Here is a 14,833-nt window from a genome sequence, read left to right as displayed (position 1 = left end):
TTACCATTTTTTGCTTCATTACAAAATGTCAGTATTGACAATTATAAATAATACCATTATTTTCTTTTTCTTTCTCTGTATGATTCTTCTTTTAGGGGGTAAACTTTACTCAAACAAACAGAAAATGATGTTCTAAAAGCTCAAAGAGATCATAAAATTTTACAAATTTTTCCAAAATAATTTTTATCAATATTTAAGAGTATTGATCACAGCCAAACTAGCTTCTTATTGGATTAAGTTTGGAATTATATTATACCCCTTTTCTTTTTAATATATATGTATCTAAATCAAGTTTACATGAAGAAGAAGAAATGAAAAAGTTGGGAAGAGAAGATAATATTTGACCAAAAGGAAACTAATGCCGACAAGAAAAGAAGGAACTCTAATATTGGGAAGTAGAAAGTCTCATATGCAAATACATTTTGATTTGGGTGAAAACTTGTTATATAGGTCAACAATTATAAGACTTGCACATCAAGTCACTCCGATCACACAAAATTACTCGTTCCCTTTTCGATTCTCTTGTTAAAATCTGAGACGCTCTTCATTTAAGAAGAGATCTCGCTAGATGTTCACGAGCAGTTGCTAGAGCTTGACTTATTGTCTGCAAAACCGAAAATGTATTAAGAATGGTGAAACTAGGATTGGTTTTGTTTGAATCATTTCTGAGGAGAGAATGTTCGTACCTGCTCGGACAATGGTGCCCCTGCATCCATACTGTGACTTGCCACCTTTTGTGCTATAACGTTAGAGTCAGTCTCGAGGATGATTCTGCACAAAGACGAGAATACATAACATGTCAACGACAAAAAGGACGGTGTTAAGGCTTCATGCAACAGAGGAAGATTGCATACCCGCCATCAACAATTTCATCGAGGCATAATAGAATGAGATCCAAGTTCTCGAGTGCCTCCTTCTTGTCTACGTTGCCTCTGGAAAAAGATTGAAACCAATACAAAATGGTAAAGCATTGAAAACATCAGGCTGAAATATTTGAAAATGAACTTAAAGAAACGAGGCATATGCAGAGATTATGAAAACGAAAAAGTACAAACCTAAGAAGAAGACCAACTGCATCAAAGAAGCCCTGAAGAACTGTGGCCAAGATGAGTTCGTTTTCTTCTTCTCCTCCCGTAACAAAGAAATGAAGGTCTTGAACAAACTTGTAGACAATAATATGATTCTCAAGCATAGCGATCTCCGCTGTAGATTAAGTATAACTATAAGTACATGATAACAAGAACGAAATAAAGAAAATGTCGACTTGATGAGACAGATTAATATCTTATAGACTTATATGATATCTAAACTAAAAAGCACAAAAAGTTGTTGCTCGTGCAATGCTTATAATCCCATTTCAAAATCCTTCAAGGAAATAACCCTATTAATATGCATGATTCAAGAAAAACCGACAGGCACGCAAAACTTGCTAACAACTAACAACTAGGAGTTTTATATTTGCATTTAACTTACAACTAAGAGACCACATATTTACAGGCATACAGATCATTTAATTCTAGGGGATATCCAAGGAAACAAAAGAAAGATTACATGGCACATGGCTCACCTATAAGGACTTGGAAAGAAACGCCTTGACAGAAAATCAATAGAAAGAAAGGCTACCTTCTGTCCGGGCATTTGTTTTCTGGGTCTTGGTAAACACTGCTTTCTCGAAAGCTTCCTTTGTGCTATTCGTGGGCCAGTCTTCTGAATAATACTTGACAGCAACACGCTTTCCTTCGGAATCAAGGAGAAGGATGTTTTTCACAGACGGGCATGCCTCCTGCCAAAAGAAACAGGCAAACGAAAAATTAAAAATCTCAAAACAACCGAAATCACAAAACCATTACTCGGGTAACAGCAACTGACTCTCAAACTTCTAATGAGAAAATAATTGCAGCAATCACTTCATAGTTGGGCAAAAAAGTTTTACAACTTCAAACACAACATATACACTTCAATAAAGCACATTTCGAACATAGTATTCATAGATAACTAGTTAATGTCTATTTATTTTCATGACTAAGTATTTTGATAGGATACCAAGTATCTCAATCACAGAAATGAACAGAAAGATTAATAAAATTCCCCTTAATTAGAGGAGTATCAAAAGGACTGGTCTTAGACTCAGTCAAGAAAGTACAGTGAGCTGATCACCTTGATCTAACTTCAGAATTAATCAGTATTATATAAACTGAAATGATCACAAAAGAGAGCAAAATAAACAAATTATATTTTAATGAGTAAATTTAATCATTAAACAAAGGAATTATTACATTCTGACAAGAATTCTTGCTCAATAACATTGTTTAAAGCTAAAATAGTACCATACAAATAATCAAATTAAAATATAATTGTTTTGATCCAAATTGATCAAATAATTAGTCAAGCTCTCAATTGAAATGCATAATTTTCTTTCAACAGAGTTTTATATAACATTGATATGTGTATAAGCACATATAAGATTCTCAAAAACATATAATTTCATAATTTTCAAAAAACATAACGTGCAGGATCTAGACCTAATAAAAAATTGGATCCAAACCCAAAGATCGTGCGTGAAGCACTAGAAATACAGATCACTTTCAATTCACAATTAGATCTACATTACAAGCACTAAAAACACTAAATTCAAACCCTAACCTAAGCCATATAGTGTAATTCCTCAAATCGAGTGTACTAACAAACTGACAATTGAGGCCTTTGAAGTCATTACATCACAGTTTTTTCATATAAAAACCGAACAATGTAAGGATCGATTTGAAGAGAAGGAAAAGAATGTTAAAGTGAGAAGGAAAACTAACCATGTTTGTTTCTTGAGAAAAAACTTTCCCGGAAAATCTTTGAGCTTTGGCGGAGTCGAAAGTTAGTTCTTCAGAAGGAGTGAGACCCAATTTTCTGAAATTTGCACCAATTTTACGTTTTCTTTGGTGAAATTAAAAATAATTCAATTTTGGTCCCCCAATTTTTATTATTTAAAAACTAACCCCTATGAAATTCGCACTTGTAAGGATCGAATGTACTATGAGCAAAATAGTACAAATTGAATCGGATGAACATTCTTAACAATACTTACTCACTATAAAAGAAAAGAAAAACTCTATTAATAAGTTATGCTTTAATAACTAAAGGGTGTGTTTCAAGGCCAGTTTTGAGATTGGGTGGGTCTTAGGAGAAAAAAAATTGTTAGAGCCTTTATTTAAAAAATATATAATATTTTCGAAAACTACTAAAAAAGTATGTATAATTTTAAATATAAAATATTTTTTGGGCCCACTAAGTGCGGACCTAGCCCAGGCCCGACCCTGGTATATTTGGAAGTTATGGTGTAATTAGATTTAGATGTAATTAGACAATTTAACCACTTGAGGCTAACTCAAGTGGCCAAGTAAGTATGGGAGGGTGGATGCGCGTGTGGAAGTCCTGTGATCGAATTTTAAGTTGTACATTCTCTTTTTCAAAATTTTACTATATTATTAATTTATATGATATAATTTTAAATTTGTTGTTTTAACGTTTACTTATGAAGTTACTAAATATATTTATTTAATGTTTTTAGAATAGGTATCAACTTTTCTAGCAGCAGATCTTATTTTTTCAGTTAGATTAAGATAGATTCAAGGAAATCTCACAATTATTCAGGCGGAAATCATACCTCTAATAATGGTTGCAATGGATTTGTTGCTGGAATTGGACTTACTCTCATTTCTTTTGAGCCTGATTGTTTATATTTGTTCTATGCCTATTTCTAGAGATTTTTTTAGGCTCTCTTTTTGATGTTTTTTTTTTTTAATTTATTGTTCAATTTTCCTAAGGCATCCTTTATTTATGCAAATCATTCGGCCAATATGACTATGCATGAATTAATTGCGCACGCACTTAGGGTAGATGGTGAGCTAAATTGCATAAAGAATCTTCGATCTCTTCCTTTATGATGTACTCAACGCTTATTTATTTTTCGATGAATTTTATTAATTGTTCAAAAAAAAAAAATTAGATAATTTAACATAATTGTCTGACTATATCATTACATTGTAAATGTATAATTAAAGAAAATAGAGGCATTTTAATTATACTAACTAATTCTCATGACTCCTATGAAAATTAAGTATAATTATACTATAATAACTAAAAAATAAATCTTATTTTAAATAATAATTACTAAAAAATAGAGACTTATTTATTTTTACACATAAAAACAGTTTTTTTTTTTTTTTTTTTTTTGCTTTTTTATAGAATTCTACATAAAAATTCCTATTGCAACTAACGCTGCAACCTAAATTGCAACAAAAAATCGTATAAAAACCTCTATTGCAACTAGCGCTGCAACTACTTTAAAAACTCAAAATGTAAATTTGAAAAAAAAAATTAAAAAAATAATATATATGGTAATTCTTCTAACAAATATTAATTTCTAATTATTAATTATTTTGTTAGATAAAATATTACAAATTCACATATCAAATTCATATCTAAACGTACTTTAAAAAGCACTTATTAGTAGCCTCCCAAGGGACGGACCCATAAGTAAGCCCCCATTAATAAAAATATTGTCTTTTAAAAAATTAAATGTAATATTTTTAATTTGATAATTATAGACCAAAATAATAGAATAGGTCTCATAAAATTAAATAAATTTAGTAAGATTGATTATAATATATGTATAAATATTTTTTTAATGATAAATAAGTCCCACAAAGTAAAAATTCTGGGTCCGTAACTGAACCCAGATTTTCTTAAATTTAAGAAAATAATTTTTTAGAGAATATCGCTAATTGTGACCAATAGCAATGGTGGAGTTGCTAAGGTGTAAGGTGTGAAATAGAATGGTGATGACTCATCCTGTGTAACTCAATTTGTATTATGATTTCATATTAATCTCTTTCAATTCTCAATTCTCAATTCTCAAACCAACCAGATGTTTCTACGTCTCTCTCTTCTTTCTCTCTCTAAGCTCACACCCAAGGTACCATCTCTCTCTCTCTCTCTCTCTCTCTCTCTCTCTCTCTCTCTCTCTTTTAGTCTCTTAAATTTATTGTTTTGTTTTGCTCTGTAATCATTGCAGGTGCCATTAACATCCGCGTTTCAAAGCTTGGTTGGAGCTCATGGACGGTACTTTTTTTTTTCTGATTTATTATTATTTATTGCTATATATGTATGTATGAATGTCTGTATGAGTTATGAATAAAGGAACCATCTTTGTTGAACTAGCTTCTCTTTTTTTAATAATGGCTTCTCGTGATGGGTTTAGGATATGATTAGAGTTTTATTTCTTGTGTTATTAGACATTGTGTTGGTATTTAATGAAGATTAATGGGTTGTTCAAATTGAGTTGGGTGTTTGTATTGGTTGTGTTTTGGTGTTGGTACTTAGATTTTGGGTTGGTGAACAACAAGTGTTTGTTGAAATGTCTAAGAGAGAAGATGTTTAGGTCCAGAGTTTAGCTTGCTTATAATCTGGCTGCATTTATGATCAGCAGAGAGATTCATTGGGTACTTTTCAGTTAAGTCGTTGGAAATAATGGTGATTAACTCTATAGTATTGAAATATCTTATCAGCTCTTCATGATGATGTCTTCACTGGCAGGAAATTGAACTTGAACTTAGGGTGTTGTAGTAGTTATGTAATTTGTGCTCTGATATCCGAAGTAGATGAACCGATATGAAGAGGTATGAGAAGTTAGACATACATTGAGACAACAAAATGTGAAAAAGATATCAAGATGTAGTTGGATTGAGCTAATCACCATTAGTTTATGGGGATTTGATTTTGTTTACCCGCTCGTATTTGCGAGCATGGGTATGTGCTGCATCTCCTAAGTCCTAAGCATAAGCTATGTGGTCTGAATGTGGAAAAGAGAAGCTAATTGAAAGGAAATGTCTTCAATATTCTACTAACATATACATGTTTGTAGTCTTATCACACTTTTGTTTGGGATTCAGAGAATTTGATTTAAATTTAAAGAATGATGCTAAAAGATATTAGTTTGTGTAGCTTATACCATCAATGTGTGCAATGCTTTGTATTTGGATTTCTGTGTTTGCTCAACTAAAATCAATATTCTAATAATTCTTTTTCGGTAGCATTTGAGTTTCCTAAGACATAATTCTCTAACCCCTGGTAGTATTTTAAAGCTTGTTCTGGTTTTCCATGCATTTGGGGTTGTTTCCTAATACAAGAGTATCTAAAGACTTAAATTTGAGGCTCTTAATTATCCTTTCATCATAATTCACTTTGTTTTTCCCTCACCATTTTTGGAATTGAAAGTATATAATGTAGATAAATTTCTACATACTTACAGTGCCGGCACCCAATTATCTGAGATACTTCCAAACAATGAAGCGATGTCAACAAGTAGAAAGCCAGTTTCTGGATTTAGAACCTTTTGCACCGGCCAAGGTGCGTGTAGACCTTTAATTAACCATCCTTCGCTGTGAGCCACACCTACAACCTCTATGTGTAGCTTGATATTTCTTTCCATGGATAATCTTTGGCCAATAGAATGTGTGTTTTCGGGATTCTATTAGCCTCAGTCACTTATTGCTTGTCTATTTATTTTCAGAATTTGATGATACTGACCTTATTTTGTAATGGAAATTGGCCCTTTTAAGACTTATACGATGAAATAAAAGTCAAAAGTGTGTTATTTAGATTGTACTACAGTAAGAAAAAAAATGATCTTATTTTTTTGCCTATATGTCAGATTTGTCAACAAAGAAATGTGTGCCCTGCAGTGCAAAGGATTTGCGACCCATGACCGAAGAATCAGCAAATCATCTGATTCAAAAGGTTTGTGGTTGAATGCCTTTGCTTACATCTAGATTAGTATCATGTCCAAAGTTTGAATCTTTCCTCTAATGTCAAAAAAAAAGGTTAAAAATTTTCTGTGTTTATTGTTATACACTTTCAGGTGGATGGTTGGAATCTGATTAATGAAGATGGCAAACTGAAACTGAAATATTCATGCAAAGTTAAGAGTTTCACTAAAGGATTGGAATTATTCAAGCTTGTAGGTGATGTTGCTGAAGCCGAAGGTATCTTGCAATTTCATTCTTTTCGGATACAAATATGCTTCCAATGTTCCATGTATGATTGATTTTTGAATTGTTTGAAAATTATGTCAATTCGCTTCCACAGGTCATCATCCTGACCTTCACCTTGTTGGATGGAACAATGTCACAATTGAGATCTGGACACATGCAGTTGGTGAGCTTTGTCATTGATCATACTATGGTTTAAATTATGTCTATCATGTTCTTGAGTGTAGTTAATTACTTAGTAATCATATTCTGTAGTGGTTGATTGTTACATGACATCAAATCATTTTTTATTAAAGATTTGATGTTTAAATTATGTTTGAATATGTCACACACATGTTGAGATATCTAAGCCTTAGTACATTTAGGGGGTTTGAAATTCTTCATTTTGCATGTGGTTGCCCTTCGAAACACCTTGTCTCTTTCCTAAATTGGCTCAGAACTTTTATCTCCTGGCTCAACATAATTATAGTACTGTTAATTGTAGATGAAATTTTTCAACATAGGTTGGATGATCATGTACATAAATGAACTTGCCCACCAAATATCCAAATTCTATTTATGAACTCTAGTTGAAATTTTCAAAGTCTCTATTGCAAAGCTTAAGCATTTGCTGCACTGAACTGACATCTTTTGCTGTACTCTTAAAATTGTAATGTAATCAGGTGGATTGACCGAGAATGACTTCATACTTGCTGCTAAGATCAATAAACTCGAGTTGCATCACCTGCTGAGGAGGAAAGTTTCCGACTAAACCTTCCGAACTCTGTGGAATATAAATAATTGGGAAACCAATAAAGACGGTCTTATTCTACTTCTCATGTTAATGCTTTGGTCTTAAGTAGACATCTAAGAGGTACTTACTTAGTTAACTTGTTAGTATGTTTCTCTTCTCTTACAAAATTGATGTTTCCTTTGAGTTACATTGAGTAATATTTTGTTCTATCACACCTAAATATCTCATGTTATGGAGTTTAAGTGAAGTGTTGACAATGTTTACCTTCCAAGCTAAATAAATTGCATAAATTTTATCATGTTGGTCAAAGTCAAAATTCTTATAAATGTATCCAAAATTAAGTAATGATATATTGTAAATTTGACACACTTGTGTACAAAAACATTCAACCATTTGTATTAGTTTAAAAAGAGTCTCGGCTTTGGTCAGAATGAATGAAATGGAATAGAAAGGAAATAACTTTTATTGTATTTCTTTGTTTAGTTTTATTTTAAAGTATTAGAATGTTATTTTTGTTCTAACTATATTTTTATTTTTTTAATTAAACGCTATCTAATGAGGGTGTTTATTATGTGAATTTTAATTGGAGAGAATACAGTTGGATGGAGTAGATTTGAAGGGAATATGAAACTCATGCGTTTGAGGGGATTAATATCACCACTATTTTAATTGAAAAAATAAAATATACTTAAAAATACAAATATCTTATTATTCAAATTTAATTTAAATTTTATATTCCATATCAAAACACCTCAATAAAGGTGTTATTTTTTTGTAAAATATTTTGCATGACATTGTTGCATAGTGGTTGAGTAAACAATATAATAGATAATAATCATTATCATTATCTAATTTGTCAAAAGTTTTGTCAATGATTTAACTTTTTGTGATGGGCTTTGTTTGTTTTGTTGTGTGAATAATTTCCATGAAGTAGCATGCCCATGCATGGTGTACTATTTTGTATTAGTGGGAGTTGATAGTGACATGACACCTGAGACTGAGAGAGCCCTCTAATTTTTCCATGGGTCACCCCTCTCACTCACCACACCACCAAACCAATCTCCTCTCTTTGTTTCTTACAAGCTTACTGAGTTTGGATAAAGCTTTTCATCAAAAAATAAAAGTTTGGATAAAGCTACTCCTCCTAATTGGTTAACAAGAAAACTGATATTGAATTATACAAATAGCAAAATAGCGACATTATATGGTACTAATTAGTTAACAAGAGAACTGATATTGAGTTACACAAATAGCGATATTAAACAGTATTAGACATTAGACACAATGGGTCTTGTTTTGTGTCATCTAAGTATTTCTCTTATTTTAATCAAATATTAATCATTACAGTTATGTTAATTAAATATAAATTTATGATATCTTAAATTTTAAGTGTATTTGATGGCATCGATTGCTATTTATAATTGTTTCTTTTAAAAATAATAATAATAATAATAATAATTTCTTTCAACAAATATATCATCCAAGTTCAATTGCTACTAAATACTAACTAGATTGAAGAACATGATCTGTTTTTTTAAAAAAATTAAGAAAAAAAATAAAAATGGCCCCATTTCAAATATAACACATGAGGAACATATGATTTATATATCTATATATATATATATAATTTAATTGTTTTTAGTGTAAAGAAGTTAATTGTTATTTAATTCAATAGTCAATAACTTAATTGCTAAGATTTACACTTCAAGACATCCAATGAAAGAAACAATGGGGATCAATAATTTTCAATATCTAATAGAAAAATTTGTATGAAGATGTACATTCAATATTAGAGTAATATTACCATAATAAAAGCTTTTGTAAAAGTATAAAGAAAAATGTGAAGACAAAGTGGAGTAAGCAATTAGCATGACAAGACATTTATTGAGTTTTTCCTTCTAAACTTTTCTAACATGGACTCAAAGCTTTTGCAATGAAATAAAATAATAACCTCACATACAACTTTCACCATTTTCTTGCTAAGAACTGTCTCAAATTAAAGCTTAACTTTTTTTCACAATATTTTATTTCTAAAAAAAAAATTAAAGGAATAATAACTTTATCTTACAAAACATTCAAGATGCCAACAAAAGATTATCACTTCTTTCTTTCTTTGTTTCTTCAATTGGATCTTTTGGTGGATTTACAAATTCACCTTTTATCCCAACTATGTTCATCTACTATTCCACAAATTTTGCCCCCTAATCTTAATAAACCAATTAGAAAAAGTATAATATAACCCACCTTCAATGGAAATAAATATGTTTTCTTTCTTACTCCATTTTCAAAGCCTTATTATATCCATCTTCTCAAAGTGAGAAAAGACAAGTCTTTAAATCTTGAACAGAAGTAATCCTTTCTATAAAGTCTTCCTGCAAATAAAAAAAAAGTTTAAGATCAAGAAAATGGATTAAGTAAGATCATTATCTAAAAATAATGTAGGGCCATGTTCATTGTTGAGATGTTGTTGATTTAATTATGATTATGAATATGTTATTGGTCAAAAAGTTAGTAGATCCGAGATTTGCTTTCTCAAGATCTGAGGTTCAACAAGGAGCTCGGTTTTTCTTTTTTCGAAACTAAGATTCCTACCAAACCCTACAATATTTCAGGATCAGGAATTTATAAAAATTGCTATGTAGGTACTCAGGAGGGACTCGAACCTCAAAACTTATTGGGAGCAAACCACGTGCCTGACCATTTGAGCTACCCCTCTTGGGTAGGAGCTCGGTTTTTTAGTGGTACATAATATTTTGGGATCAGGAAACCATAGAAATTGCTATGTAGGCACCCAGGAGAGACTCGAACCTAAGAACTTGTTCAGAGCAAACCACGTGTCTAACCATTTGAGCTACCCCTCTTGGGTAGGAGCTCGTTTTTTTCAGCGATGCATAATATTATCAGTGCTCAAATTTTGGAAGTGCATAAACTAAACTATAAGTGGTTTTTGCTTCATTTTTGTTTTCAAAAACTCTAAGAAGATCCCAACAAATGAGGGGAAACTATAAAGAACATATCACCCAAAAATAAAGATGAAATTTTTATGAGCTGGGGCAATAAATCAGATCTTTTATTGCTTACCAAATCTGATATCACTATCTATTCAAACACCAAAACTAATAAATTCTCATACAAAGCCATCACTATGAATTGGATCAACATATTATGATATACTCTCTTCAAGATTTTACTTCCTAAAATGTATGATCTTTGGATCTCAAATGATACATCAATTGAGTTCAAAATACAAAAAAGGCCAACATTAAAACCATCTAAACAACCTAACTAGTAACTCAGAAAGATCTGAGTTTTGAGTATCATAAACTCATTGATCTACTTTAAATAACTGAAATTATAGCTACACCACCAACCCCACCAACTAAAATTCATATGGAAACTAATCAAAACAGTAAATGATATAGATATAGATATATATATACAGATAGATATAAAGCTCATTACCTCAAAAAAAGAAGTAAAAAATCTCATTTTGGTATTGGCTTTTGAAGCAGAGCAGTCAAGTAAACCTCACCATTCTTCAAACCAGATGAATCAGTCTTACTAGCAGTAGCCCATTTAACTTTCCTATAACCCAATTTCCCAATCAATGGTGCATAAACCTTATCAAGATCCACACTTTTACTAAAGAAATGATCCAACCACAAATACCCTCCACTCCTCAACACTCTATCAACATCAAACAACAAGAATTCAAGTGTTGCAGAAGGAATCCACCTGTTAATAGCTCTACCACACCTCACAATATCCACAACCCCATCGAAAATCGGAAACCGTTGCTGCAAAGGCACATGAAGAGGCACTAAACCTCTCAATGCCACAGCCTCAGTGTAAGGAGCAACAACATTCAATGTAGTGGTTAAAACAGTTATGTTATGAAGTTTCATTCTAGCTGCAAATGTACCTGTTCCACCACCAATGTCAAGACCAAGTCTAATGACTGAATTAGCAGCCTTAGCAATCTGAAGAAGTTGAGGCACAGGAAGGTCTAATTCAGACTTATAACTCAAAAAGTTTGAAACTTCATTGTTCATATCAAAACCCATGTTGGGATTTAGCTTACTCAAACAATCAAAACTCTTACAAGAAGAGTACTTTTTCCACATAACAACTTCATCTAAAAGCTTAGGTGGAAAAGGGTTATGAGGGAGTGAAGATGAAGAGGGTTTTTGTGGGGTTTTAGAGAAACAACGGCGGCGTGGAAGTGGGTGACAACCACGTAAGATTAGGGCCTCAACAACATCATCCGATCCAAGTGGACAGAGAGTGAAAGGAGTGTAATTCATGTAAGTAAAGAGTAGTTCTGGGTTGTTATGACAAGATGAAGCTATAGGAGAAAGTTGAGAGTAGAGAATGAGATCTGAAGGCATTGAAGTGGGTTTTGAGTGTTGTTGTTCGGGGTGGTGATTGTGGTGGCGCGTGAGGTGGTTTATGGTGGCGCGTATGGTTTGAAGTTGGTGAATTAGGTAATCAGGGACTTGATTTTGAGTTGGGTTTGATGAAGGGTTGAGATTATTCGGTTGTTGAATGTTGGAAGAGAGATGGTAAAGTGAGAGTATGTTTGTGGCCACCATAGCTAAGAGAAGAAGAAGATTCAGACCCATTGTGAAACCCATTTTCATTCTTCTCCTCAAAGATCGGTGCTTTTTGAGTCTAAACTCGAAAAAGCTTTGAGATTTGAGGAGAATGAGGTGAAATCTGATGTGGGTAAGTTGAAGTTTTGAGATTCAAGATTTCTTCACTTGGGAATTTGTGGCCACTTGATCATGAAACAAAAACTTAGGTGGGCTCTACTTGTTTAATACTTGTGTTTTAGAAAGAAAAAAAAAAACTTAATTTAGATTTTTGTCGGGATCCGATGTTTTTTTATTTTGTTTTAATTGTAAATCTGAGAAATTGAATTTAAAATATGCAAATTGGGGAAATAAATTAATTAAATTATGTAAATAGAATCTCTTCAAAAAAAGAAAGAAATTGTAATAGCATGTGGGAAAAGGGCCTACTTGCAATTTTTTTTTTTTTTTTAATAAAAAGTAATTATTTTTTCATACAAATGACTTGTTTAAATCATTATTAAAAGCTCCTTTCATCTTGTTCCATCTCAATTTTTTTTTTGTTTTTTTGTGCTTCCACACATATTAGTTACACTTTCTTATAATTGAGTGTTTTTTTGGTATCAAACTCTTTGTTCATATTCCTTTTAAAATTAAAAAAAAAAAAAGCAATCTTTTTTATCTAAAAGAACTCATATGTATCCTTCTTCTCACTAAGAACATCTCAAATAAAAATGCTTTTAAGAATATTTGATGATATGAATTTATTTTTGGCATCTTTTAATAAATACTTACCATTAAAATGAAAAAGAATACTTAATTATAATATTTTTTTTTATATCTTCTCTTTTTTCTTTTTTATTATTATTTTGTCATAAAGTAAAAAAATGTAATTATTTAATATATATTAATAAATAATATAATATTATTTTAATAATTTTTACAGTGTTACTATTAATTAGAGCATTTTAAAATAAAAAGTGCTAAAAATTAAGATTGAACATCAGACGAATTGGCTGAATTTCGAGTTTAAAAAATAGTAACGGACGAATTGACCGAATTCATGAGTTTAAATAATTACCAAAAATTATTCATTAAACTTCATGTTCGTGATAATAAAAACTAAAGAGTCTCAAAATAAAATGTGAATAAAAATTTAAAGTCTATACTACATGTGTTTATTGGATCACATTTAATGAATTTTGACACAACTGATCCAATCTAATTATTTATTGGATATTGGATTTTGCCATGCGATCTAATCTAATCGAATTGAGTCATCCGATTTGATCCGATCCAGTAGATGTATTGAATTGGATCAGTTTCAACCATTGGATGCACTAACTGACTTTTATTGAATTGAATTGGATCCATCCAATCTATTTTAGCTACCATTTAAGTTGATTTTATTAATATATATATATATATATGAGAAACATAATTTAAAATTTAATAATCCAACATACATAATAAATATTAATCTAGTCTAACTTAATTTTCATAATCCCATAATAAAATCGCAAAAAAATAAAACTTATTCAATGTGCATTGACAATTTTATTAGCGTTTAGAAAGATAAAAATAATATTTTAGATTTAATATTTTTTTCGTTAATCTCATGTATTAAATATATATTAAATCAATTGATATATTATTTTAAAAAATATATTAAATATATAAAATTATAAATGTATTTTAAAAATGTATAAATATAATTAGATAATAATTGGATCGGTTCGGTTATCTATTGGATTGGACGTCCTATCCAACAACTAATCCGATCTGATTGGATTTTTAAAATTTACATCCGATTTAATCCAATTATGATTAGATATCCAATCTAATTGAATCGGTTAGCATTAAATCAATTGGTTATAATTGAATTAGATGACTTAATGCACACCCCTACTCCATACCCATAATCCATACTCCATAACTCATACATAGTACATATTATATTCATATTATTGCATACTCAATATCCATAATGTCTAAACCAAAAAATGCTCATGGCTCCTCTTTATTCACTCCTCTTCCTACTAGAGTTGCTACCAACATGCTCGCTTTCTACGATCCTCTTATTGATGAAGTTGCAGTTTGCCAGCTGGCTCTAGAGACAGCAGCTGAATGGAAGGACTATTTTATTTTAATTGAGAGCAACTCTAAGATATCAAGGCTTTGCAAGGGACTTGCTTCGTCTGGAGTATTGATAACTATATACTGCAGTGTAATAGACTCTCTAATTATTTTTTGAGTTGTAATTTTTCTTTTATTCTTAAATTTTGTAATTTTACGGCTCACAATGTCACTAAATGAGTGTATACCTAAAATTTAACTGGTATGGTTGAAGTGTCAATTATTCTAGCTAACATTATTTATAATAACCATGAGATCCAAATTTATTTTATTAATGAGCGCTAATTTTCAAAAAAAAATATATATTTATAAATTCAATATCCATATAAGTATTTATAAAATAAATAAACTAG

At 30.9% G+C, this 14,833-nt stretch overlaps 3 protein-coding genes across 3 annotated transcripts; 1 reads left to right on the top strand and 2 right to left on the bottom strand.

Moving 5' to 3' along the window:
• Nucleotides 1–202: 202 nt before the first annotated feature.
• LOC115698159 (coatomer subunit zeta-1) lies at nt 203–3,163 on the bottom strand. The gene is made up of 6 exons (XM_030625337.2): nt 2,805–3,163; nt 1,624–1,783; nt 1,056–1,203; nt 855–932; nt 687–771; nt 203–604 (listed from the first exon to the last, which is right to left on the bottom strand). The coding sequence occupies exons 1-6, from the start codon at nt 2,805–2,807 to the stop codon at nt 545–547; spliced, it is 534 nt and encodes a 177-aa protein (XP_030481197.1). The 5' UTR covers nt 2,808–3,163; the 3' UTR covers nt 203–544.
• A 1,585-nt stretch (nt 3,164–4,748) lies between these two features.
• On the top strand, nt 4,749–8,071 carry LOC115696245 (pterin-4-alpha-carbinolamine dehydratase 2, mitochondrial). Its single transcript, XM_030623155.2, has 7 exons — nt 4,749–4,966; nt 5,066–5,112; nt 6,302–6,399; nt 6,704–6,789; nt 6,911–7,034; nt 7,138–7,206; nt 7,703–8,071. Exons 1-7 carry the CDS (start codon nt 4,919–4,921, stop codon nt 7,789–7,791), a joined length of 561 nt encoding a protein of 186 aa, XP_030479015.2. The 5' UTR covers nt 4,749–4,918; the 3' UTR covers nt 7,792–8,071.
• A 1,698-nt stretch (nt 8,072–9,769) lies between these two features.
• On the bottom strand, nt 9,770–12,762 carry LOC115697674 (probable methyltransferase At1g29790). The gene is made up of 2 exons (XM_030624765.2): nt 11,236–12,762; nt 9,770–10,145 (listed from the first exon to the last, which is right to left on the bottom strand). The coding sequence occupies exon 1, from the start codon at nt 12,411–12,413 to the stop codon at nt 11,259–11,261; it is 1,155 nt and encodes a 384-aa protein (XP_030480625.2). The 5' UTR covers nt 12,414–12,762; the 3' UTR covers nt 9,770–10,145; nt 11,236–11,258.
• Nucleotides 12,763–14,833: the final 2,071 nt, after the last annotated feature.

This window comes from Cannabis sativa, chromosome 7 (genome assembly GCF_029168945.1).
Source record: "Cannabis sativa cultivar Pink pepper isolate KNU-18-1 chromosome 7, ASM2916894v1, whole genome shotgun sequence".
In the NCBI taxonomy this organism is placed as follows: domain Eukaryota; kingdom Viridiplantae; phylum Streptophyta; class Magnoliopsida; order Rosales; family Cannabaceae; genus Cannabis; species Cannabis sativa.
This window is presented reverse-complemented; position numbering and strand designations above follow the sequence as displayed.

Excerpts from the sequence above, each read along its gene's own strand:
- LOC115696245 (XM_030623155.2), top strand. The coding sequence starts at position 4,919 with ATGTTTCTACGTCTCTCTCTTCTTTCTCTCTCTAAGCTCACACCCAAG. Across the intron at positions 5,113-6,301 it reads TTGGTTGGAGCTCATGGACG|TGCCGGCACCCAATTATCTG; the intron begins GTACTTTTTTTT and ends ACATACTTACAG. Across the intron at positions 7,035-7,137 it reads TGATGTTGCTGAAGCCGAAG|GTCATCATCCTGACCTTCAC; the intron begins GTATCTTGCAAT and ends TCGCTTCCACAG.
- LOC115698159 (XM_030625337.2), bottom strand. Across the intron at positions 933-1,055 it reads GCAGTTGGTCTTCTTCTTAG|AGGCAACGTAGACAAGAAGG; the intron begins GTTTGTACTTTT and ends ATCTTTTTCCAG. Across the intron at positions 605-686 it reads GGGCACCATTGTCCGAGCAG|ACAATAAGTCAAGCTCTAGC; the intron begins GTACGAACATTC and ends TCGGTTTTGCAG.
- LOC115697674 (XM_030624765.2), bottom strand. The coding sequence starts at position 12,413 with ATGAAAATGGGTTTCACAATGGGTCTGAATCTTCTTCTTCTCTTAGCT.